The following is a 22,321-nucleotide window of genomic DNA, read 5'->3' as shown; positions in this document are numbered from 1 at the left end:
TTGCAAAAATCTCAAGTAAACTTTTTTCATGTTGTCATTATGAGGTGTTGTGTGTAAAATTCTGAGGAAAAAATGAATTTAATCCATTTTGGAATAAGGCTGTAACATAACAAAATGTGGAAAAAGTGATGTGCTGTGAATACTTTCCGGATGCACTGTAAAAACTGACTGGAGGAGGGTTAATACTATATGAGATGTATTATTTTATATTTTACATGTAAAATTTACAACTAATTTAGATCCCTTTGCAGAGATCTGTTTTCTATTTAAAAGTCTGTTGATCAGTGTCAAAAAAGCCAAAATAAATCCACTGTAATTGAATGTTATATAATAACAACATCATTATCAGTATACTGCTGCTGGAGTATGTGAATTTCCCCTTGGGATTAATAAAGTATCTATCTATCTATCTATCTATCTATCTATCTATCTATCTATCTATCTATCTATCTATCTATCTATCTATCTATCTATCTATCTATCTATCTATCTATCTATCTATCTATCTATCTATCTATCTATCTATCAAAACGTGAACATTTCCAAGCAAGTTGAATACTTTTTATAGATATTATCATGTGTGTGTACTTGGGAGACAACTTAAGGGCTCTGGTGATAGTAGTTACCCGCTGAACCAGGGGTTGGCGCTGTGTGCTAAAGATGTCTCTCTTCCTGCCTCTGCAGAATGGAAGTCTGACAGCCATTCCACCTCTCACATCATTTCCATTGTCCGGCCACCTGGACAAACCCCTTCCTGCCTGGAAGCCATATGACCAGGAATTTGGCCATCTTTGCGTTAGTTCTGTTTTGAACTCGCATCTGAAGCCATGTTTCCTCAGTTTGTTGCATATGTTTGTTTTTTTACAAACCTTCAATTACACAAAGGGTGGTGGCCCAGCTCTTTAGCAATGTTCTGTCTCCTCTTACAGTACTCTATATGACACATTCTATATTTTATGTATGTACTTTAATTGATTTTTTTTTAATACAAATCTTTTTTTTACCAGGAATTACATGATTTAGGTAATTTTGTGAAAACAGTTTAAAAGCTTTACCACAAATTGTCTAGAAAGGAACTGTGTAGCAATGGTATTTTACACCTTAAATTTACTGTGTCTCTGTACTGAAAATCTACATGTTCTACTGTTTATCGTGTAAGGTAATGCCAACGAAAAAATCAATATCTGGTCAATTTAACACGATGGAGATTTCTGATATTGATTAAATGGAAAATAAAATGCAAACTTCTAGTCTAGCGGAAAACTTTCTTGTCCAAAGGGAATATTCTAAATACAGGCCAAAGCACTTGGGCTCTCACCCATTTAATGGGTCTGGAGGAGACATTACAGCACATTACTGATCATTGATGTGGAAAGGTTTGCCACATTTAGAAAGAGGAGATGCAGCATTTGGCTTGTCCCTAATTCTTTGATTTTTATTTGATTTTCCTCTTAAACCTTCATATATGCTCATAAGCCACTTTATGAAGTACACCTGCTTGTTAACACAGAAAGCATGCTCTTCCAAACAGGCAGTCGTGTGGCTGCTATTCAAGATAAACAACATGCAGGCATGGTGAAGAGATTTATGTGCTTTGTTGACCAAACATTGGAATGGTCCAGATACCTAATCTAATCAACCATGACTATGGCACAAGAGTTGGTGTCAGAAATGGTGGTTCCATTATCTCAGAAATACACAGAGAATGTTTACAGTTTTGAGAATGGAATGAAAAACAGAACATATCCATTTCTCCAGCAGCAGTGTGCATGAAAGCACTTTTTATTGTGGAGAATTTCCAGACAAGCCCAAGCCAGCAGAAAGGCCACACATGTTTAAATAACAGCTCTATACAACAGTAATGTTCAGACCTTTTTGAATACAAAGTGTGTGAGAATTTGAAATGGACGGGATACAACAGCAGAAGACCACACCGGCATCTGCTCTTGTAAGCTAAGAACAGGAAGATGAGACTACAGTAGACAAATGATCACCAAAACTAGAAGACTGAAGACTGGAAAAAGTATTCCAGTGTATTGTGTTCTGATTGAAAGATTCTGAGTTTTAGATTATGTTTTGTGACTTATTTACTTAGGATTGCTCTTAAGGGAACTCATTTGTACATCCCTTTGTTATTTATAGTTTTTTCTTTGTATTATTAAGTTTTCCATGAATAAATCATTGATTTTTAAAGATATTCTGTTTGATCTATAAATTCAAGCAGTGTTTGTGGTCATAATTGTCAATATTTTGCGATATTTATAGCTGTTTTGCCAGAAAATGATTTTTGAGCTTGCTTCAGCTAATGCCAACAGATAGTTCAGTCATACGTCTGTATCTGTGGGTTCTACATCGATTGATTTAACCAACCATGGATTGAAAATATTTAGAAAAAAAATCATAAACTTCCAAGATGCAGAATTTGAATTTGCCACATAGTAAACTGACTCCATGTGGATAAAGTGATGAAGTGATCGGTGGAGAGGGATGGCGGGGGAGATGAGTCAGCCTGATTCCCTGACCCCCCACTGTCACCCCTCAAGGCTCAGTGATGATCATTCTGCTGTTTCACCAACATAAACCTTACTATGGTTTTTATTTAAAGTTTGATCTTCCTCTTGGTGCTCTGCCAGAGGCCATGAGCAATTGCAGAAGGGCCATTCTGAGGACCTCACTAAAGCACACAATCTGTAATAATGGTGTACAGTGTGTACAAACTTCAGGGACTTAACCAGTGCAAGCTCAAAGGCTAAAGGCCCGTTTATACTTGACATGTACGCATCACTGCAAAGGTACGCTTGGGTGGGCGTGACGGAGGTTTCGTCATCAGTCCTGGTGTGTCTGTGACCTCATGCCTCCAGAATGCAACTGCGTGTCCCTGTGTGCATCATCTACAAATATGCACTAATTGGAGGAACAGTTGTGTGTAGTGTTGCTACCCCATATGTACACGATCCATCATTAAAAGTACATAGCGACAGCTAAATGTCCACAGACTCATGGCGAGAAATCGTCCAGACTTTGGGCAAAGATAAACATTTGTGCAAGCAGAAATGGAAATATCTGTAAGAATGATTTGAAAAGGTAAAGAAAATGAATCAGATGACTTTATACATTTATTATGGAGTTAATATATTTTATTTTGAAATTCTGGCATTAATTTAGAAGTTTTGAATGGCAGATAACATTTCAGACTATTTGTTTTAACCATAATTGTTTCTGGATAATATGTGTTTCTAGTACACCCTAAAACAGTGGTCTTAAACTCCGGTCCTGGAGGGCCACAGTGGCTGCAGGTTTTCCTTCTAACCCTTTTCTTAATTAGTGACCTGTTTGTGCTGCTGATGAACTTTTCTTTTAAATTAATTTTAATTGACTTGCTCTTGAAGACTCAGACCCCTTGTTGCTGTGACGGATGGCCGGCGAGAGTTTCTGGTCCTCACTCCCAGACCGCCAGGAGGAGCTCTCCCGACAGCATGGACGGGCCCTGAGTTCCAGCAGGGCCTCATGGACTATGTGGTTTTTATACACAGCCCTGCTGGATACCTTGGGGACCACCGGGAGTCGCTGTAGGGAGGCTCATGGACCCATATATGCCCTATAACCCGGAAGTGCGTCATAATTCCATGACAGGAAGTAACGACGTGCTCCCGGGTTGAAGATAAGGACTGTTTACCCTGACCCGGAAGGAATAAGGACTTGTGGGTAATGGAACAGAAACACCTCCGGGTCAGAGGGTATAAAGGACTCTGGGAAAGCCCAGACATTGAGCTGAGCTGGGAGGTAGGGTGGCTAAGTGTCTGGGAGAGGAGGAGTGAGTATTGAGAGAATTGTTGTATTTATATGAGTAGTGTGGAGTGGAGGGTGTTTGGTGCACTGCATTATAAGAAAATAAAGAAGTCTTGGACTTTCACCTGGTGTTTGGAGTGGTACCTGAGGGTTCAAGAGGTGGATCAGAACCTCTACTGCTAAATTGCCTTTTTCCTTAATTAGAAGCTAAACAATAATGAGATACAAAATGAGCTAAAACATGACCAGCAAACTGTGTCCGTCATAAAATATCTGAAAATAAAGAAAGATGAAGGTCTGAGGAATGTTGATCTGTTCAGGAATCCCAAAACATTTCAACAGAGCTCTTAGAAAAGAGAAAATCAACAATTTGAGAAATGTATGCTAATGCACAATGAGAGCAGCAACAAGAACAACAAGAATGGATTTAATTAACAACAAGACTCAGCGCCTAATTAGGCAACTGGTTGGAACTGAAGGCCCTGACCTAGTTGGTCTTTCTGTTGGCTCAATCACATCACATTTCATTTCTGTTTGCGTGCCATTTAAGGAAAGAAATGAAGCACTTCAGAGGAACGATCAGAGGAATGATCAGGGGAACAAATCTTAAAAAACAATTCAATTAATATAAAAGGAAAAAGAGGTAATCAGCAGCAAAAACTGGTCACCAATTAAGAATAGGGCTAGAATGAAAACCCACAGCCACCGCGGCCCTCCAGGACTGGAATTTGAGATCACTGCCCTAAAAGTAATGGTTGGTTTAGTTTTTTTTTTTTTTAACTTAAACTGCTGACCTATAATTGAGTTTTGAGTCACAGGTTGAAAAACACTGAGCTGGGGAATCTTTGTAATGGAACGTACAACTATAAACTGTAAAAAGTGGCTCCAAGTAGAAGCAAACCCATTGTTTCAAATACACCTAAAGGTGTTTAGGCCTACTGGACAGAGGCTATACTTAATGGAGAGTCTGGAGGCTTTATTAATAATAACATAACATTTTTATATGTTATTTTTAATGCAATCAGGGTGGTGAGGGGCCTATCCCAGAGGCATTGGGACTGGGTGTTAGTTCACCTCAGGGCTTACTCATACACAGAAACATCCGATATGGAATTACCAATGAACCTAACAAGTATGTTTTTCGGAGATAGGAGAAAAAACAAAAACAGTCTTGAGAGAAAACATCATGTAGACATGGTGACAGCAACCACATGCAGATTTTGAACACAGCACACTGGATCTATAAAGCAGCAGAGTACTAGAACACAATTTAAAAGTACACTTCAATATGATAGTAAATGGTGAATCCGTGACTGTGAACTAAGTTTGATATTGTTATGAGAAATTAATTAATTAATCACTGATCCCCAGTAATGTGTTTCTCATAAAGGATATAGATGGCTTACATCAGTTCATGCTATACAAAGCTGGGGCTGGAAGATAAAAACATAGCAGTTCACCATTATGGATAGGAGTGACAAATGAAATAAGCTCATAAGTCATGAGTTACCTTTTCTGCCTTGTGGATCTTGACAGTTTTCATAGGTACAAGGGCCCCACGCAGACCAAGAGGAGAGCAAACATAGTTGAGGGCAAGGGACAGAACACATCTGAGCAACTGATGGCGTAGGTCCAGAGCATAACTTTCCGTTAACAGGCCTAGAAACTGAAAGACACCAAGCAAAAAAAAAAAAAAATGAAAAATGCAGCTGACATTTTAATAACAGGATACATTTTGTGTTATAAGAAAAATCAGCTGAGAACTGCAAGAAAGTCTAGTGAATGTCAAAATAGCAGCCTTTCCTTCCTTTGGGAATGGCCTGCATGTGCTTTGCTTAATTTATTTGAATTCTCTTCACCTCGCCTTGGAAAATCTAATTCAGTGTTATTCGCACTTCCACTACTTTAAACCAAGGTGCATCAGTAACCTATCAGAGTGAATCTTCTTCCATTTGTTCACTTTGAAAATACATGTTTGATTTACAGAGGAAAAAGAAAGAGCCAGGGTTTGCATAGAAATATAAAGTAAAGTCATCATAATCTGGTGCTCTAGTGAAGTGCAACTCCTTCATCCATACTGATCACAGCATAAGCAATATGACTGTCTCATTTGAATGCAGAAAAAGTACAAAATGTCAAAACTGATTTGTCCACAGAAACTTAAGATGGTAATTCCACTAAATGCACTTTCAAGAACGATTTAATATTTTGATGTTGACAAATAATCAAAGCAATACAGCCTTACAAGCTTCCCCAGCTTATAAATAACAAGAGGCCACAGTTTGTCAAACCTCTGATACTTTGCCCCAACAAAGAAGTTAAGAGTGGGCTAAGATTACAGATCTCCAGCCCTGCCACTTGAACAACACTATTGTGGCCATTAAGGGTTCTTCTTAAATCTCCAAAAAGGTGAACAGAATCCATAAAGCAGAAACAAGCAAAGAAAAACATAGGTGACTTATAATTTTCCCTTATTGAAAAGCCTTCTTTGTCTGCGGTATCCTATTTATAAGAAACTATCTGGCCACTCTGTCATTTTCTTACATGGGTTTCATTTTTTTCTATTTTTTTCCTTTCTGCAGAGAGCTGGACAAACCTGAATTCTACTTAGGCTTTTTTTATCTGTGTTTTTCTTTATTATTTTTATTACACTGGAAAGGCAGATATTCTTCTTCTTCTTTCAATCCACTTATTCATACACTCCCAATAAGTTTCAATTGTGATGCCTAGGAACACATCAGTGGCTGAGACATTTTTCTGCACACATAGCAGAGCTACTGCTTATAAGTTTTGGAAACAATGTAAAACAACAACAACAAAACAAATACATGAAGATTCCGGTCACACAATATACATCCATCACAGAATCTTTCTAATCTAGTTTAGGGTCTGGGATAGGGGGATCTTTTCAAACAATAGGATCAGAACCTATTGCAATCAAAACACGGAACTGCCCCCTCAGCCTGCTGTATATCACACTCACACATACACACAAACAACTGTTCACTAAACAGTATGACACAGGACTTTAAAACCTCAGCATTCCCATCACCTCTAACAAACTGTGTGACTCTGGGAATTCACTTTATCTTTCTGTGCGGTAATTAGAATAAATATAATGTGATCACTAGGGGGTGCTACTGAGAGCTGAACACTTGACACAGGTCCACCAAACAGTCTATTCTTCACAGTGCCCCCATGCAGCGCCCAAAGTCCCCGAAATGATCATCTTTCTAGACTACGTTACCCACCCTGTGGGTGTCCATACTTGGCTTCAGCCAGGGGAGCACTGCTACCTTTCATGCTGGGAGAGAAAAGGTCTACTTGTCCTTTGTACCGAACCTATTTGATCATCCCAAATGGGCCAGAAACTAAGGACCATCCTGGCAAGGTTGTATCTTCAATCTTAGGCTCCATCCATTACGGCCTCCCTGAAGGTAATCATTCCTAACCCTAGTCAGGATGCCAGTCCATCCAATCCAGCATTTATCATATATATACTAGCTGTCCCCCGCAGCTCCGCTCACAACTTTAAAAACCAATATAAAAATTAAAAAAATATAATTCTGGCCAAGCAGAATGTAGGTACGTTCCAACGTCAAACGTTGGCACTGTATCTGATCGTGTTAAGCTCTGACAGGAGAGCATCTCCCACGTGGGGAGAAAAGCACGTGGCTGTGATATCTCTGGCAATCAGCAGTTACCCTTTAAAACACACGTAGCTCTGATTTCTCTCTCAAAAATGTCAATCGTTACTCCTCAACAATCTCTAGATGATAATGTCTGCTAAACAAACAGGCATTGCTAGCTAAGCAGAAGCAAGGTAAGCTGCAACATGTGGCAAGAGGTAGACCAACTCGAACAGAGGCTGGCACATGAGTGAGGAGGGCCACACATGCCTTCCCACTTCTGAGGTCCCGCATCCCCCTCCCCTCAACTCAGAGCCTGTCTCTTAGATTTGCGCAAATTAATCGGTACTGCTAGCGAACTATGAGAGAAGTTGCAAAATCAACCACAATGTTCAAGGAAATTGAAGAAAAAAAAACCATTTAAATCTGTTAAAAAGTTCTCTTGTGAAAACGGACAGACAAACAGACATTGGATTTTATTTATTTATTCATATAGATAGATAGATAGATAGATAGATAGATAGATAGATAGATAGATAGATAGATAGATAGATAGATAGATAGATAGATAGATAGATAGATAGATAGATAGATAGATGCCTGAAACTGAGTTTCCACTCTTGTTGACCCTAGATTACTATTTTGACAACACACCATCAGTAGGCTAAAACAAAACGGTCTAATGACAGTACAATCTGTCTTCTGAATTTGTGAGACAAAAAAGAAACTGTTGCTAAATTCACCTTAACAATGATAGTAAAAGCAAAAATAAAAGACAAAGATTCAATGCTTGACCACAAATCAGTCCTGGACACGCGGGTGGGCTCCATGCCTCACATGGGTCTTCACAGTACCAGACTAGAGCAAATCTCAAGACATTCTTCTTTTTCCTACTGTTTCTGTCAAGCCCATTTCTTTGTCTGTGTGTTTTGCAAAATATTAGTTAGGAAGACTAATACTCTTGTTCATCCATTCATGTATATATACTCACTGGCCATTTTATTAGGTACACCTGTCCAAATGCTTGTTAACACAAGTATCTAGTCATCCAATCACATGGCAGAAGCTCAATGCATTTATGCATGTAGACTTTGTCAAGACAACCTGCTGAAGTTCAAGCCAAGCATCAGAATGGGAAAGAAAGGTGATTCAAGTGACTTTGAATGTGGCATTGTTGTTGGTGCCAGGTGGGCAGGTCTGAGTATTTCAGAAACTGCTGATCTCCTGGCATTTTCACTCACAACCATCTCTAGGCAGAGAATGCTCTGAAAAAGGGAAAATATCCAGTCAGCAGCAGTTGTCTGGGCAAATATGCCTTGTTGATGCCAGAGGTCAGAGGAGAATGGACAGACTGGTTCAAGCTGATAGAAAGGCTACGGGAACTCAAATAACCACTCATTACAACTGAGCTATGCAGAAGAGCATCTCTGAACATACTCCACTGTAACCTCATGTATGTAATGTATATGAAATACCTGGCTAAAGTACCCATACTGGCTTTTGTGCAATGATATAACATTCAGTTTTTGTAGAAGCAGATAAGAAATAAAGTCTGCATCAAAACATGTTAAGTAATATTGCAAATGTGTGGCTAAACAGATGTTCAGTTATTATTGTTAAAGTTAAAATATTCAGAGTACTCCATCTGTCACCTTATAACATGAATATCACATCAAATTAAACATTTTGTATATTTTCTTTTCAAACAATCAGCTCTTTATTTATTAACAAGCATCAAACTGATTGTGCACCTAAAATGCAATTGTGGTGAAACAAATCGCAACCTTAATGAATACATCAACATTACACTGAATCTTCTTCTTCTTATTTCGGCTGCACCCATTAGCGGTTGCCACAGCGGATCATCTTTTTCCACAATCAACATTACACTGAATGAAAACTCAAAAAGAAAGCAAACTGGAAAACAAATCAACAAACAAACAAAACTTCTTAAAATAACTCCTTAAAACAAGGGAAAGAGCAATGTCAGTCCTCGAGGGCCACAGTGACTGCAAGTTTTTGTCCCAACCCAATTACTTCATGAGAAGTCATTTGTTTGCTGATAAAGCACTGATTGCTCAAGTGACATTTTTTCTGCTTCATTTTATTTGTTTCACTTATTAATATTTTGCACCCTTTTCTAATTTTAATTTTAAACAGCTATATTCATTGTTTTTAATTACTCCTTGTTATCAGTAAGATGCAAATGCAAAGGTGCCAGGAGTTCTCTGTCTAGCTTGCTTCCATTTATACCTGTGTGTATTCATCATGCACTTCTTGGTTTAATAAAATGCTTCACAAAACTGAGGAGAAAAAAGTAGACAATTGACTCATCAGTTTTAGACTTCAAATAACTTGGATGATATCGTTAGAAGAAAAAAAAAACACAACTCTAAAAATTCTTTAAGAATGATCTGAGTTAAAACACTAACAAAGCCATGAAATTAAGTAAGATCAGTTATTGGCACAAATTGGTTTCTAATTAAGTAAATGGTTGGAACAAAACCCTGGAGGAGTGACATTGCTCACCCCTGCCTGACAACATATAATTTTAAAAGGTGTCTAATCCAGTTTTGCCATTTTAGGGACCTGGAACCTAACCCAACAGCACTGGATATGCAAAGAAGGACACAGATGAGTCTTAGATGTGGCACCAGTCAATGACCTGACACAGTCACTCATACCCGATCAATTTAGATAAACTAATCCTTCTAACACTAAAATTGACTGGCTCCCTTTCCAGGCTTGGTCTTTACTTTGCACTTGATGATGAACTGAAATTTGATTAAGGTGGTTATGTTATGTTATGCTATGTTATGTTATGTTATTCAAACATAGGAAAAATGTACAAACCACACTCACACATATATTTAAAGATACAACACATCACCAAATGAACATGCCACCCTGGAATATCCCATAAAATTAAAAAGTATTAAAAGAATAGCCAAATCCGTAAATGTGTCTTTATTTAGTCCACATTAAAAATTGGAAGAGTTTTCATTTGTAAACTTGCTTCTGACTGCACAGAATAGTGCTGTGAACTTCATTCAGTCTGCTTTAATATGAAGACTGGATACTCCAATGCTAATGGTGCTCTACTGACATGAAAATCATGAAGTGAATGTTCTTCATCTTTTTCATGTCAAGCGAAAGCTTTGCTTCAACTTCTTAAACTGCTGCTTGGAGTCAATGAAAAACACTAGCTGCATACTGTTATCAGATATTGACTAGATATATTTCAGCCACTTCTTCCAGATCTTTTATGATCTTTGTCTTGCCTGTGTGGTATAGCAGGTCCACAGTTCAGATTAAAAAGGCCAGTTTTTAAATAGATAAGGAGAGAAACAAAAAGGACAGAGACAAAAAAAGTGAATGGAGGTTAAGGGAGAGAAGCCCTGAAAGCGAAGGAGCCGGTGTGCTCATGTGAGAGAAAGAGAGAACGAGTGAGAGCAGACTTGCTGATGTTTGCAGGCAGCTGGGAGAGGCAAGCCTTGGGGTGTTTGGCCGGCACCTGGGGGCCGACAGTAGTGGTCGCTCCTGCTGAGCGCTTGTGTGGAGCAGGAGTGACCGGGAGAAGGTTGGCTTGTCGCATAAGGCCAAGAAGGCAGCAGGAGTTGGAGATTTGTAGTGGAACTCCAACATGAGCGCCCTGGCCATTGGTGGAAGTCAAATCTTGGTCTGGCGGAGGGCGGAACGAAGTTAGGGATAGGGAGGCCACCAGACCAGCAGAAGTAAGAGAAGGTCAGCTGTAGGTAGGGCGACTCCCCTGCTACATAGCCTGGATGGAAGAAGCAGGGGAGTCACCAGTAGAAAGAAGACACCGGGCTTTGTTTTTAAAAGGACTGCTTCCAGCCATTGTTTTAACCTTGTTTTTAACTGGATTTATTGGATTTTAACCTCCACATTTTTCATTTGTTTTTAATGGATTATTTATTTATTGAACTTTATGCACTGCACTTGTTTTTTAACACTTTGCTTTTGGTTTTGTTTTAAATAAAAGCACTTTGCACATTTTACACCATCCCCTTGCTTCTTCGTTGATATCTTCACTGTCCAGCTCATCCGGTTACATTACCGACGGTGTCGGGTTCAAGAGATCCCAGAAGCCAGATGGGAGCATGGAGCAGAACCCGCATCGTCACAGCCTGTTTTTGTCTTGAGCTTTGCTGATGTTTTTTTGCTCCCAAATTTTGTTTGAAGGTAAAGAAAATTGGGTTTGTAAATTTCAGATCTTGCTTGTGCTGCATTCACATGGTATGGACATTTGCGGAGATAACCATTTTCACTCTGTGCTCTGTTCGGGAGAGTTTCCTGGTTGCATTTTAGGAGAAACAAGAAGTTGCTCTTAATTTGCTGCTGGAATCACACAAAATGCAATACAAAATTAGCACTCATTCTTTTTATGAACATGAGCAGGAAAGGAAACAAATTAGATTTGTATCCCATTGCTCCAAATATAACACGACCACTAATTTTTGGATAAATGTTTTTTTTTTATAATTAAATGACGAGAGAGATAGTTTTATATCAAAACACAGCATAGTAAGTTACCTCTAAATTACTCCACTGGAAGAAGACTCCCATGAAATTTGCTACTGGAAAGCTTGTATTTCCCATATTTCCTGTTGCCCATGAATGTTGCATTATTTGTAGCCTCACCCATTTCCAGGTGAACTTTATGTGCTTCAGTTATAGATTTAACCATATAATGAGTAAGACTAACAAAATAAAAAGGGAACTTGCACCATTAAGCTTTGATTAAGCAATTTGTTATGCTCTGACACCCCAACTTTAGTGGCTTCTCTAAGCTTAGTCATTTTGGAATTTAGGACATACATCTTGTATGACTTGTTAGGTTCCTTAGTTTAAGCTTCATGTTTTTACTTCCATCTTTAATGGTAGGGAATTACAATTAGAAGAAAAGAAATGTTATGATTTTTAAACAATGTTAAAAGAATTGAGTTCACCTCAGTTCACAAGAAATTTGTTTGGATTTTGGCTTAATTATTTTTCTAATGCAATATCTATGTTTTAAACACATTCTTATTTATGATTCATGTATTCATGAAAGGTTAACGTTCATTGAAAGAACTCTGTTAATGGAAATCAGCAGTTTAATTTATTAATGTTAGTCTCTTTTTTCTAACTGAAGCTCTTTATTATTGTTTTAAATAAATCTCTCTCTTTTCACTTACAGAGGTCTACCAATTACCGTTCATCAGAATGTAACTATATTCTCTCTCCACGATTGACTGCATGTCTAACATCACATTGAAATTTGCCAATGACACAATGGTAGTGAGCCTTATTTCCTGCAGCAACAAGACTAAATACAAGGAGGCAAATAGAGCCTTGACACTCTGGTGCCAGGAAAACTGCCTCTTCCTCAAAGTGGCCAAGGCCAAGGAGATAATAGTGGTCCTTAGTAAGCAAACTCCCCTAACACCATCAATGATATTACTGTGGAAAGGTTGAGCAGTTTTAAGTTGAAGCCCTTGTATAACACAGTGAAATTACTTTTGTGACAACCCCAAGGTGTATTTAAAATCCAAAAGGCAAATAGTTCAGTTAGATATCAATTAGGGAATCCATTCCTGGACGGGTTTATCCATTTCTGGGAATTCGGGAATCCTGCATGTCATTCCCAGGAATCCCAGGCTCCCGGGGATGACACAGTGCACGGGCACCTCACATGTGAATGGTTTTAGAACGACCGACACTTATTTTTAATAAAGCTACTGCAATATGTTGACACAAATAAAAGACTAACCTTATCTACAAGCAGTTCATGCTGTCATATAAGTACATGCATCTTTAGTTGCGGTAATAAGAGCACAATGTGTCCATCGTGCGGTAGTCCATGCGAGAAAACACCTTCGTGCAGAAGTACGCCAGCTGCTGAGAATGCACGCTCTGCCTCCACTGAAGTAGGCGGCACAGTCATCAGATACTGATACACTTGTTCTAAACAACGCCCACGCTTGTCGTTGCTCTGAAACACCACCATTTCAGCTTTTACTGATGCATCCATTTTCTTGTCATCATTCTGTGATGGCAAGTTTCTTGGCACAGATAATGCGGATGCAACAGACTGACGCATTGCAATTTCAAGTTGCTGTTCAAAGCTGTTGTCTGATGAAGTGCAAGCTGCAGCAATGGCGCCACCTTAATTATTTTCAACTATAAGTCTTATTTCTTGATCGATTTTTACACTTTTACACGTTATATATGCGAGCTTGGCCATTCCCGTTTTCCCGGGAATTAGAGCAGTTTCATTCCTGGGAATGCGGGAATAAAAAATGTCCGGGAATCCCAGGCTCCCGGTAATTGGAAGCCTGGGAATGGATTCCCTAATATCAATACAAAAAATAAATACAAATAAGAACTAGAAACAGAGTAATCATAGAAAATATGTTTCAAATATTAGCAACATGACATATACAATGTTAAATGTTCAAGTAACCAGGATGGATTATTACTGCATAAATGTATAGCAGGATAGATTATTATTGTACATGTTAGTAAACAGCATATTACACATCACCTCCATAACTTATTTTACATCTTCAATGAAAAATGATCTCATACTGAGGAGATATTGGAGTTCAACAAGTTTATAGCAGTTGGAAAGAAGCTATTTTTTAGTCTTTTTGAAAGTGTACATATTGATCTGATGTGCCTGCCTGATGGGAGGACCTTAAACAAGTTAGGTCCAGGAAGAGTGATATCCTTGATGATGTTATTAGCCTGTCTCACACACCGAGTCTTGTGTGGGTGTTCAAGTGATGGCAGTTCAATGCCAATAAAGTCCTATGTTGTTTTTATGACTCACTGCAGGGCCTTTTTGGCAGTTTGGTGCTGCTGTTGTGCCAAACTGTCACGCAGTTAGTCAAAATGCTCTGTATGGTGCATCTATAAAAGGTGACCAACAGCTCTCCTTAGCCTTCTCAGAAAATAGAGGCATTGTTGTGTTTTGCCTACTACCACTGAAGTATTGTCAGCCCAGGAAAAGTCCTCTATGATGGTGACTCTTAGAAACTTAAAGCTGGAGACTGTCTCCACAACCTCTGCTTTAATATTTACTGGACTGTAATTGATCTGTTTAGTGGTCCTAAAGTCCACAATGACGTCTTTGATCTTTTGGCATTTAAGACAAATTGTTGGTGTCACGCCACTCTATCACATTCTGAACTTCCTCCTTAAATGCAGCTTCATTGTTGTTTGATATAAGTACAATGACAGTTGTATCGTCTGCAGATTTAACAATAGTGTTTGATTTATGGATGGGTTGACAGTCATGGGTAAAAAGAGCGTAGAGGAGGGGGCTTAGCAAACAGTCCTGTGGTACGCCAGTGTTTATGGTGCGGATGGAGGATGTGTGCTTGTCCAACCTGACGGACTGGGGATGATTGGTGAGAAAATCCACTAAACAGTTGGGTATGAAGGGAGTTAGTCCTAATGCATGGAATTTGTTGATCGGTTGATTAGGTATGATGGTGTTAAACGCCGAGCTGTAGTCAACAAAGGGCATCCTAATGTAGGCAACTGGGCTTTTCAAGGAGCAAGAAGGCAGAATGCAAAGCAATGCAGATGGCGTCCTCAGTCAATCTGTTTGTCCAGTAGGCAAACTGGTGTTGGTCTAGATCATCTGGGACAAAGTCTTTAATGTGACTGATTGCCAGTCATTCAAAACACTTTGCGATTTCAGAGGTGAGAGAGCGACTGGTCGATAGTCGTTAAGACAGGTTATCATAGGACTTTTTGGAACAGGCAATGTGGTTGTGAATTTCAGGCACGAAGTTGACTATACCTAAGGAGAAAGAGAGGTTGAATGTCTGTGTAAATACCTCTGCTACTTGGTCAGTGCAGGCTTGGAGCAAACGTCCTTGCACACCATCAGGACCTGCTGCTTTCCTTATGTTGATGCTATTCAGTGCCTGTCATACCTTGTATGTGTAGAGCTAGAGGCAATGAGTCTTCTGTCAGTTTGAAGCTGACTGGAGACTGGTTATTGTCTGTGGTATATGTGTCATTCTTTTTTTATAATCCGTGATTGATTGAATGCCTTTCCACATCTGCTGTGGATTGGAGTTACTGTCAAAATCCTCCTTAATCTGCTACTTGTACTTAAGTTTTGCCGACCTGATGCTTCTTTTTGAGATTAGCTCTAGCAGCTCTATAGGCTTAGGTGTCTCCTGATTTAAAGGCTGTGTTCCTCACCTTGAGCAACTGTTTGACTTCATTATTCATCCACAGTTTCTCATTTGGGTACACCTGATCCTTTTGTTTAAGTGACATTGTCCACACAGTAATTAATATATGACAGCATGGATGAAGTATATTTTTCTAAGTCTGCCCGATGGAAAAATACAGTATATTCCAGTCTGTGTGCTCAAAGCAGTTCTAGAGCTGGGACATGGCACCATCAGACCACATTTTAACAGTCCTGCCTGTTAGTTTAACACTGAAAAAATGACTTTGTGTGTAGGGAGAAGAAACAAAGAAAGATGGGCAGACTGTCCAAGGTGGGGGTGTGGTATAACCGTGTACAAATCTATTATTATCAAAGATGTTTCCCCTCTAGTTTTACAGTTTACAGTACATGTTGATAAAATCTGGGAAGTACATTCTTAAGATTTGCTTGATTAAAATCCCCAGCAATGATAAATAATTCCGTCAGGGTGTGCTTTCAGTTGTTTACTGATGATTTCTTATAATTTGTTGAGTTCTGACTTAACATGAGTCTGTGTGGTATGCATACTGCCATAATAATAACATCTGCATGTTACCTAAGCAAGTAAAATGGTCAGCATCTTAACGTTAAATATTCCACATCTGGAGAGCATAACTTGTTGATTATAATTTTGTCATTGCACCAAGCATCATTAATATAAACACAGAGTCCCCTCCCTGTTTCCTTGCTAGGGTCTGATGTTCTGTTGGCGCGGTTGAGCGTATGGCCTGCTACTTTCATTGCAATGTCCAGTATCCTGGCATTCAGGGACATTTCTGAAAAAATCAGAAGGCAGCAGTCCTTTGTAGTTTTATGTGTGGCAATATCTAGTCAGTGCCTGTCCATTTTGTTGGTGAGTGATCTAGTATTCACAAGTAGAGCACTAGGGAAAGGGGTTTTATATGGAGCAGTTTTTAACCTAGCTAACAAACCTGCTTGTTTAGCCCTCTTCTGCTTCCTCTCCCTGTGCTGTCTGTTGTCTCCCTCCAGGGTTTGGAGTCACTATTAGTCTTGGTGCTCTGAGAAGCTCCTGCAGTATTGCTTCCAAGTTATAATAATGATCTGTGCAGTTCAAATCAATCTGTAAAGGGTTCTAGTGACCATAGTAAGTGTTCAAACTCATTTGTAAGACCGTAGTTGTCAGTATTTAAAAATGTTATTAACAAAAAAAGCACCTATTTTGGAGAGCATGAAGCTGCTGCGTCTGTGCATGCCACCATCTAGTTTCTCTGTATGCATCTCACCGAAGATCTCACATGGAGTGTTCACACTGAAAAAGTGGTGAAGATGCTGAAGGTGTTTGCAGTGAGCCCACTATTGTATAGTGGGGTCTGTGGCGATTGTGCCATTTTAAATAAATAATTATGCGCTCAGGCTTAATCGGAGTGTAGGTATGTGTGGTAGTGCAGGGGGGTGACTTCGATGTGTGAATGGCTGAGCGTGCATTCACGTGCAGGTGTGTGCGGTTCAGTCAATTGCCTCATTAGCACTCTGGGGGCAGCACACCTGCATCCTTTGGAAGTGTATAAAGAAGCCTGAGAAGGAAACAGAGGAGAAATCCAAGCAGGACAAGAAGAGAATCATAAGTGAGAGGGCACTACAGTGTGCCTGAGAAAGTATGAGAGAGAAGAGGCAGAGTGATCAGTAGCCCCAAAGAGGAGTGGGAGATTAACATTCCAGGTGGATAGTCCACCACTGAATAATTACAGAGGAGCAGGGTATGATGATGATGATGATGATGATGATGATAGTAATGGTGGTGGTGGCCTACTAGGGATCCTGAAGATGCTAGGTGAGTGAAGTTGAAGTTGGAGGGACAGGTGGCTTGGAACGTTTCAGCAGAAGCCAATGGAGGCAGTCAGGATGAGAGTAATGAAGCGAGGAGACAATGGAAGAATACATGCTGGGCTCAAAGGGGGAGAGAGAGAGAAAGAGCAAAAAGGTACCAGATGACTACATGATTTTATTCCAGTTTTATCATCTGATTCATTCCTGGATTTTAACTCATCGACAAACACTAATTTTATGGATTATTTATTTACTGGAAGAATGTGATCACTTTGGAAACTTCATTGCAATAAAAGCACTTGCATCTTACCCCTTGCTGACTATGGGTGTCCTCATTTTCCCAGCTCATTCTCGGTTTCATTATGAACATTTCCAGGTTTAAGCTGACAAAGAGCATGGAGCCTGCCCTAACCAATGCACCCTCCAATCATTTTATACCTGCACCACTGCAAGCATCATCACATGGTATGGGAACTGGCAGTGCCCTCAACCGCCAAGCCTTGCAGAAAGTCATGCATTCTGCTCAACAAATCATAAGAGATGATGTTTCTAATTTTTCTTGTAGCGCAGCCAAATTACCAGTGATACTACTGTTTAGTAGTGATACTAGCAATACTGGCTACTGTTTATGCAATACACTACAATTCAGACAAAGAGCAGCAGGGATTTGTCCTGTGAAGTTATAAGTGCTGTTGGTATGCTAAGAAGCATTGGCAGTATATTAATTAGAAATTATTGAGTACCACCCCACTTCAAGCACTGGTTAGGAGGTGTCTAGAGAAAGGCAGGAAAATTGTAAAAGATCCCATTTATTCGAGTCATGAACTGTTCACAATATTACCTTCAGGTGGACAATACTGTAGTATCAAGTCCTGGACAACCAGGCCGTGAAACAGTGTCTCCTATCACATTGTTAGGATGCTGGACTCTATATAGTGATTGGCACTCCACATTCATGTTGCTGTTCCTTTATCTCTACACTCCATTGCACTACAGTGATCTCTCGCTATATCGCGCTTCGCCTTTCGCGGCTTCACTCTATTGCGGATTTTATATGTAAGCATATTTAAATATATATCGCGGATTTTTTGCTGGTTCGCGGATTTCTGCGGACAATGGGTCTTTTAATTTCTGGTACATGCTTCCTCAGTTGGTTTGCCCAGTTGATTTCATACAAGGGACGCTATTGGCAGATGTCTGAGAAGCTACCCGACTTACTTTTCTCTCTCTCTCTCTTGCGCTGACTTTCTCTGATCCTGACGTAGGGGGTGTGAGCAGGGGGGCTGTTTACACACCTAGACGATACGGACGCTCATCTAAAAATGCTGAAAGATTATCTTCACGTTGCTACCTTCTGTGCAGCTGCTTCGTGAAGCGACATGTTGCACGGTGCTTCGCATACTTAAAAGCTCAAAGGGCACGTATTGATTTTTAACTGTTTGTTTTTCTCTGTCTCTCTCTCTCTCTCTCTGCTCCTGACGGAGGGGGTGTGAGCTGCCGCCTTCAACAGCTTTGTACTGGCGGTGCTTCGCATACTTAAAAGCCAAACAGCACCACTGATTTGTTTGCTTTCCTCTGTAGAGAAAAGCCAAGCAAAATGACACCTTTTATTGGCTAACTAAAAAGATTACAATATGCAAGCTTTTCTCAGGCCCCTTCTTCAGGCAAGATCCTCTCTCTTTCTGACAGTCTGTGCTCCTGACGCGCACTCCTTTGAAGAGGAAGATATGTTTGCATTCTTTTAATTGTGAGACAGAACTGTCATCTCTGTCTTGTCATGGAGCACAGTTTAAACTTTTGAAAAAGAGACAAATGTTTGTTTGCAGTGTTTGAATAACGTTCCTGTCTCTCTACAACCTCCTGTGTTTCTGCGCAAATCTGTGACCCAAGCATGACAATATAAAAATAACTATATAAACATATGGTTTCTACTTCACGGATTTTCTTATTTAGCGGGTGGCTCTGGAACGCAACCCCCGCGATGGAGGAGGGATTACTGTATAACTATCTTCTGTTATTTGTCTGCACTGTATAGTGTATAAACTGTTGGTGTGTCTGTTTACTTATGTAATGACTTCCTTTCGTACAGTGTATGATTGCTTTGATATTTAAATATAGTATGTGTATTGTTTGATGTGTAAAACTGCTGTGGACCTTACACCAAATCTTTCACTTACTCGTACATTCGTATTAAGTGATGTGACAATAATTTGACTTGACTTGAACTGTTCGCATACAGACCAATGCATTTGGATATTGTGGTAATTGCTTGTTACAATCAAATTAGTTCTATTGACTGAAGAGTAGACTTGGGTTTTGACAGACAGTCACCAGGCCATTAAGATGGAGCTATGGTCTGCCCAGACTTAACAGCTTTCAACTTTGGTCACCAGTAGCTGATTCAGAATTCTTTTGTTTGATTGCTTTTTGTGTGCTAGCACTGTGTTTAGGATTTCTGTATTGGAACTTCAAAAAAAAAGGCATTAACCTACTCAATCGCTTGACATATGTTTGATTAAGAGGGACCAGACATGCTAGTTGCCACAGTTGTTTATTTCACAATTGCTGTAAGAGAGCATGGTATTTACAAACAAGTTTTGGAATCAAATTACAGCCCTGTCACTGAATGTGTGACGTTTACAAAAGAACTAAACAAATGGATATTAAGAGCTGACATGACTGAAGGGTTTAAAATTATAAAGGGAATTAGTTCAGTGGATCCCAGCTGTTATTTCAAAAGGTGTATTTTTTAAAAAAAACATCCTTGTAAGGGTAAATCTTATACAAATGATGGAAAATTTGTCTTCATGGAGTGACCATACACATTTGAAAAAAAAATTCCTCATGTAAGCATTGGCTTTTTTTATGCATATTTCTGTTTTCTTCCTGCATTCCAGACTGATACATGTTAGATTACTGACTATTTGACTGAGTCTCTGTGTGTGTGTGTGTGTGTGTGTGGGTGTGTGTGCGTGTGTGTGCGTGTGTGTGTGTGTGTCCTGCAATAAGCCAGCCTTTCTTCCAAATCAGTTCAGTAACAGACAGGCAAATGTTTCCTACAAGCTGGTATATGTGGTTTGTATAGTCGTACATGTGTGAGACATGTCCATGGTTACATATGTTATAACAATCTCCCAGTGACACAGCAAACAAAATCAAAGACATCTTTCTGTACCACATTTTAGCAATTTGTTAAACCAGACTTTACTTTTCTACATTCTATACAAAGCTTGAAAGCACTAATTGTGGCACGCAAACACATTCCAATGATAAATGAGGGGCAAAACCTTTAATTTTAAAAATTTGCTAAATGGAAATACCCATTGTTTCTGCATAATTACAGAAAATGAGTGAAAAACAAATAGGGAAGACTCATAAGACATCAACAAAAGCTGTAAAATATTTATTATATTCAGTTTGATTACTGCACCTAGAATGCTTTTAAATGGAAATGCATTTGTCTAATTTACAATGCAAATCGCAAAACCAGACATTCTGCTTAATGGCATACTCATGTAGTGTTCATGTCTTAATTTAACATATGTACAAAAATTTACCTTATAAATGTATTGCACCAAGATTTAATAACAATAGGAAAGAAAACGAGTCTATAAAAATCACCCCATAGGAGGTTTTGTCATTAGAACATTCAAGTCTACCATTTTAACCCCGTTCCTGTGTTTGACTTCTTTTAATGCTACCTTGTTTGTGTCTGTTGTACAATGCTAAGCTGTCTGGTTAACACTACTATACATTTACTCTCACATTTTAATATCTGTGCTTGGCGAATCCATGTGTCTCAATACTTTCCACTTATTTATCACGTATTTGAACTATCTTGTTTTTCACAAATTGTATTATATATTTGGCTATGCATTAAAACACATGTACAATGGTGCTATCGGTCATAGGTGCTTGTGAACTATGGCCGGCAGCTTATCCCGGCCAATACCCCGAAGCCACCAAGTGGAGCCCTCCCTGCAACGTGGAGATGCCCCGGGTTCCAGCAGGGCATCATGGATCTTGGAGTTTCCCTTCACAGCCCTGCTGGATACCATGGGGACTGCCAGGGGATGCTGCAGGGAGGCCCAGGGACTTCTATTTCCCTTATAACCCGGAAGTACTTCCCAGTCGAGGGGACAGAAGCAGTACTTTGGTTCTTCCATATCCCAAAGTTTAACTGCCGCCTCTAGAACTGGCCTGAGAAGTATGACTCTGTCTTGTAATTGTGGATATTATAACTGTTTTATTTTCTTGCAGCTATCTCTATGACATTTTGTAAAGCACTTTCACTTACATTATTTGTATGAAAATATTCTAAAGAAATAAATTGTTGTTGTTGTACAGATTTAAGTACTTGTAATAGAAGCCCAGACCACAGACAGACACCACGACTTGCCACACAACACACCTTTATTTGCAATTGGGGAGCATTTAACCCTGCTCCCCACACACAGCACACAAGCACCAGCACACAATACTCAGTCCCTTCTTCCTCTTTCTTAGCTGCCTCCACTCCTTTCCCAGCAAGCTCAGTCTTCTTTCCTTCCAACTCTGGGTACCTGAGTTGTGGAAGCTGTGTCCTTTTACAGAGGACCCAGAAGTGCTCCAACTGTTCCATGATCATCTTCCGGCTGCACTTCCGGGTGTGATGGCAGCCCTGAACAGGAGGGCTCAGCCATTTTCCACCCGCCTCCTGGCCGTCTCCATGGGCCACAGCAAGGTTGAGCTTCCCTGCTCCATGGCAGTGTAGCAAACCAGGAGGGCTGCCCTCTATTGTCCCGGGGGAAGTATTGCCCCGTACAAGCTCCTTCCCCCAGTCCTTCTCTTACAGAGGTGTCCCGGCCGGGTAAGCATTCCAGCTGCCCATTAGATACTG

At 39.7% G+C, this 22,321-nt stretch overlaps 1 protein-coding gene across 1 annotated transcript in view; it reads right to left on the bottom strand.

Moving 5' to 3' along the window:
* Positions 1 to 22,321, bottom strand: part of thsd7ba (thrombospondin, type I, domain containing 7Ba) — a 1,117,993-nt gene that overhangs the window by 575,770 nt on the left and 519,902 nt on the right. Inside the window, exon 7 of the mRNA XM_051931000.1 lies at positions 5,300 to 5,455. Coding sequence (XP_051786960.1) covers positions 5,300 to 5,455 — 156 coding nt within the window. The remainder of the gene's footprint in view (positions 1 to 5,299; positions 5,456 to 22,321) is intronic.

This window comes from Erpetoichthys calabaricus, chromosome 8, assembly GCF_900747795.2.
Source record: "Erpetoichthys calabaricus chromosome 8, fErpCal1.3, whole genome shotgun sequence".
NCBI lineage: Eukaryota > Metazoa > Chordata > Cladistia > Polypteriformes > Polypteridae > Erpetoichthys > Erpetoichthys calabaricus.
Note: the sequence above shows the minus strand (reverse complement) of the source record. Positions and strands in the feature narration are given on the sequence as shown.